General features: G+C 42.7%; 1 protein-coding gene across 1 annotated transcript; it reads right to left on the reverse strand.

Moving 5' to 3' along the window:
- Window positions 1-891: 891 nt before the first annotated feature.
- On the reverse strand, window positions 892-1318 carry LOC140526019 (small ribosomal subunit protein eS17-like). Its single transcript, XM_072641913.1, has one exon. It carries the CDS (start codon window positions 1316-1318, stop codon window positions 914-916), a length of 405 nt encoding a protein of 134 aa, XP_072498014.1. The 3' UTR covers window positions 892-913.
- Window positions 1319-4969: the final 3651 nt, after the last annotated feature.

Consider the following 4969-nt stretch of genomic DNA (forward strand, 5'->3'; position numbering starts at 1 on the left):
CTGAATCTCATTCCTTGGGCCCAACCCCTATCTCATCACTTTGGGATTCCTTTGGTGGCAAACACTTATTTACCTGAATTTTTGCTTGCTGTCAGATTTCTCCTCATGCGAACTCCTTGCTGTCTTAGATTTCCCCCACTTACTGCTGGAATCTGGCCCACCACACTAATGACAGAGCCTTAGTTCTGAAAGGACCTCTGGGCCTTGCAATCTACCCCATGGCTATACCTTTAAGATTTCCTACTATCTGAACTTTCTTTTATGTTTTGTCTCTTCAATTATGGTGTGGGCTCTCTGAGAGAAGAGATTTTTTTTTATCCCAGCACTTGGCATAGTGCTTGGCATATAGTAAGCGGCTGATAAATGCTTTTTTCTCTCCTTAATTGTACTTTCATTCAACCAGTCCTCTCAGGGTTGGAGGCAAAGCTCCCTACACCCTGTAGCTGTAACAACAGACCTCAAAGTTATCTCAGCCCTGTTGACCATGTCCCCCATTCCACATCTTTGAAATAATAGAAAAGTCACTTCTATCTCTAAGACAGGTGTGTTGAAAATTTTGAGGGGAAGTTGGGAAGATAATCAGGGAAGAAAAAGAGAAAATTCTTAAGATCAGAGCTAAAAAGCTCTTTAGAGATCATTTAGTTCAACCCCCTTAAGGATGAAGAAACTGAAATATGGAAAACTGAAGTGATTTGCTGATCCTCATTCCTATTGTAAGTTCCAACGGTACTTATACCACACTGCCCTACCCAAGAAGGGAAGCCAAGCAGGGAGGGTTGCAGTGGGATACTCTACTTAATCAGAAAACAACACGAAAGGACACAGACTCTGACCAAGCCTCACAAAATCTATTTCTTTTTTTGGTGGGGGGGTGGCATTCTCACTTTTATTGGAAAGAAGGCAAAAGTAAACATTAAACAGCTCCTCTTGGTGTTTTGAAGTTCATCGCAACTGCGGGCTGGGTAACTTGCAGGTTGGACAAACTGCCAAAGTCCAGGAGTTTCAGCATTTCCTTGGTATCAGGGTCCATTTCAGTGATTTCCTGATCCAAAGCAGAGACCTCAGGGACATAGTTATCCCTCCTTTCTCTATCTTCTTCCTGCAGTTTGATGGAGATACCTCTCACAGGGCCTCTCTGGATCCACTTCATCAGATGAGTAACATATCCCTTCATCTTGTGGAGCTTCTTGCTAGGGATGATGGCGATCTCCTCAAACACGAGTTTATTGGTGTAGAATTCATTGCCCAGGTGCATGTAGTACTTCTCGATGATGACTCGTGCTGCCTTCTTCACTGTCTTGGTGCCAATGCGACCCATGTTGGCTCTGGGGAATGAAGAAAGCAGAGGCTACAAAGTCTATTTCTAAGACAGCCCCTTCTCTTTAGCAGCTAAGCATCTAAGAAAGCACGGCAGGGAAACAGATAAACATAAGGGAGACATTATTTTATTCATGATTATGTTTAAGAGATAATCATTATACTTTGACTCCTAAAAATATTGCCTGTTCAGAAGAAACTATTATGTAAGGGGATTGCCAACCCTGAGCTCTCTTGGATGGCGTACACCAATCATGGCTCAGCTAAACTGAGGGGAGATTGGTAAGGCATGGACAAGATGGCACTGGGAGGAAGGGTTCCGCCCCTGTTTACCACCAGATACTTCCTGAAATGTGGCTGGAAAATAGTAGCAAAACTTGCTTAAACTAGTTTAATCTTGCTTGAGCTGCTTACATAACTAAGGCGTACATGATACTATATAAGTGCCTGAGCTAGTTTGAATAAACGGAGTTGCCTTACATCTTTGCCTCCCGCCTCATCCATTACTCACAGTGTGCTCCTTCAGGGTCAACAGGCTCTGGGGGTCAGATTAGACCTGTTGACTCGGGGTGAACAGCCCCCAAAAACCCCGTTCACTATTATAGTCTAATAACCACTTGTTTATTAAATTCATAGTAATGGGAGAGATGGCAAAAAGTTTTGGATAGAAAGCTGGTCCTGAAATCAGGAGGACATGGGTTCAGATATTGACTCTGATCATACTGAGAATGACCTTGAGTTAGTCCTTGAGCAAGAAACCTCTCAATTTCCCAGAGAGATCTCTAGGATTATAAATTTCAGAGCAGTTGCAGGTCTGTAAAGGGTATTTCCTTACTGTGAATTCTCTATACCAGTGAAGTCACAGGTCCTGACTAAAGGAATAGTTAGACTGGAATGTAAATGATTAAAATGTATTTGGATGGGAGAGGGGGGAATAACACATTGCCTATAATCCTCACTCCTGGGAAGGTTGAGGCTGGTGGATTGCTTGAGCTTCAGAGTTCTGAGCTCAGTAGGGCTAATGCTGATTGAGCTGCCACACTAAGTTTGACACCAATATGATGAGCTCCTAGGAAGGGTTGGGGAAAAGGACTTGAGAATTAGGCTGTCTAAGAAGGGGGAGATGGATGCAAGTCAGCAACAGAACTAGTCAAAGCTGACCAGTATGGAGATGGGGTTTGTAAGTGGTCTTTCCTTGGGAGCACCCTGGTAGAGATAGGGAGACCCAGTCTCAAAAAAAAAAAGTATTTGTATTGCAATTTTTTTCCAACATGTCTAATGATGGAATTAAAAATAAGGTCAACCCCTATGAGGAAGTGTTCTGGGAAAGAAGACATGTCTGCAGTGGGTCAGAGCTGAGGGATTTGGAGGGTAGAGTGGAGGAGGGCAATTTTAGAATTGGAAATAACTTTATTCAGCATCCCACCTAGCTTCATCATGTTGTGCATTACGATATTGAGGCCTAGAGAATGGAAAGGCCTTTCCCAAGGTCACATAGTAGAGAGCTGGAAGTAAAATCCAAGTATTTCAACTCCTAGTTCTTCCTTTACCACATTGCTTTTGTTTTCTTTTTGGGAAAAGAAGGACATGACATCCTGAAATAGAGTAGGTAGCACAGGTAAGTCTTAGTGGCCTATGTGTTGCCTTAGTGGTCTCAGGACATGTTAGTTTGTGGATGAGAGAGCCTGTGAGTCAGAGAAGGCTCATTCCAGTCTTAGCCTTGGCACTGAGTTGCTGTTTAAATTAGAGTGAGTCACCTCCCCTCTGGAGTTCTGTTTCTTCATTTGTAAAATGAGGAGAAAATGTTACGGTGGCTGAAGAGAGACACACTGTGTGGAGGCTGAAGCTGGTGTGGTTCATTAGCTGTTGGCAAGCTACAGCTGCAGAAATGGCACCTGGCCATTTCAGACAAGGAGTGGCAAAAGATGGTTTGAGAACTTATGCAGGTTGTCCTGGCCAGAAAAGCCCAAGATGTGCAGCTTCCTGGGGCAGGCAGACCTTCAAGTTGTCTATAAAAGACATGCCAGCCTCTACTTCTGCTGTACTATTGAGAGCCAAGACAATGAGCTCATCACATTGGAAGTGATCCACCAATATATGTGGAGCTCCTAGACAAATATTTTGGCAGTGTGTGCCAGTGTGTGTGAAGCCTTCTCAACTTTGAGAAGGCTTATTTCATATTGAATGAATTCTCTGATGTGTGGTGATATCCAGGATACCTCTAAGAAAAGTGTTAAAAAGCCATGGGACAAAAATGAACTACAGGAGGAAGAGGAGTCACTTCAGTGTCCTGGAGGAGTTGGGTTTGGCGTAGTTCTCACCCTGATGGAAGATACAATGCAGAGTTGGAACTAGGGCATAGGTGGTTGCTTTGAACTCCATACATTCAGATGAATAATAATAACAAAATTAATGGTTATCATTCAAGTTCTATACCATTATTATCTTATTTGATCCTCCCAACAACCATGTGGGGTAGGTGCTATTCTTATCCCTATTTCACAGGTGAGGAAACTGAGGCAACCAGAGGTTGTGACTCTCCTAGGGTCACACACCTAGTAAATGATAGAGACCACATTTGACCTCCCTCTGGACCGTTTCCTCTTAGAGTGAGCTGTGAGTTGAGAACCTCCTCCAAACATTCCTTCCTTCAGTGAATCCATCATTCCCTGTGCCTCCATTTTTAGCCAGTTGATGATTGAGAATTTAAAGAGTAAATAAAAACTATGACCAATGACATACATACATTCTCTCTCTCTCTCTCTCTCTCTCTCTCTCTCTCTCTCTCTCTCTCTCTCTCTCTCTCTCTCTGTCTCTCTGTCTCTGTCTTTGTCTCTGTCTCTCCTCCCCCCCCCCCTTGTTCTCCCTCTCTGTGTGAGAGATACCTATCTCTTCTCATTCTATGAGAATAGGAATAACTTTGAGTTCACCTAAACCTTGCTTCCTCTCATATAAACTATTTGTATATAAATATGTCAGGTTAAAGGGAAATTATCTTCAGTCACCCACCTACCCAAAGAAAAATAACATGTCTTCATTTCTTTCCCCTCCCTGCTCCAATAAGACTGCCTTTCTTTTTCTTCCCGGGGAAAAGGATCTCAAATATATTAAAGAGGACCATCTCTTTCTTTACATTTCCTTTTCATCTCCAGGGGTGGTTTGGGTATGTAGGGAAGAACATAGCTAATTTTTTATGACTTTAAGGAAAGGGTTACAGAAAAGATTAGGTCTGCTGGGAACTCAGTGGAATCCCCAATCCTTTAAATTTGAGAGGGTGTTTATTTGTCTCTATTTACTTTTTTTCCTGAAATAAAAGGAAAACAATTTTAAACTAAAATGAGGGAGTTACATGAGATGGTCCTAAGGTCCTTCTAGGTGTAATGTTCTATAAATTCATTCTTTGGGTTCCATAGACCATTATAGGATGTTCTGGGGTGGCAAAATAGAAGTAATCACATTTTTTTCCTGCTGCATCCCATGCAGCAGAGTTTCAACAGGAGTCACCTGTAAGAGCATGTGGGAACAGAAGAGAGCTCACAGACACCAAACTGTTTAAGGCATAGCCTGAGTAGGCTCGGGAACAAGCGACTGCCCCAAGCCCCTTCTGGAGTCAACTTTTACTTAGAAATTGACGTCATGGTTACATCTCAAG

Source organism: Notamacropus eugenii, chromosome 1 (assembly GCF_028372415.1).
Source record: "Notamacropus eugenii isolate mMacEug1 chromosome 1, mMacEug1.pri_v2, whole genome shotgun sequence".
Classification (NCBI taxonomy): Eukaryota; Metazoa; Chordata; class Mammalia; order Diprotodontia; family Macropodidae; genus Notamacropus; species Notamacropus eugenii.

Excerpts from the sequence above, each read along its gene's own strand:
- LOC140526019 (XM_072641913.1), bottom strand. The coding sequence starts at position 1,318 with ATGGGTCGCATTGGCACCAAGACAGTGAAGAAGGCAGCACGAGTCATC.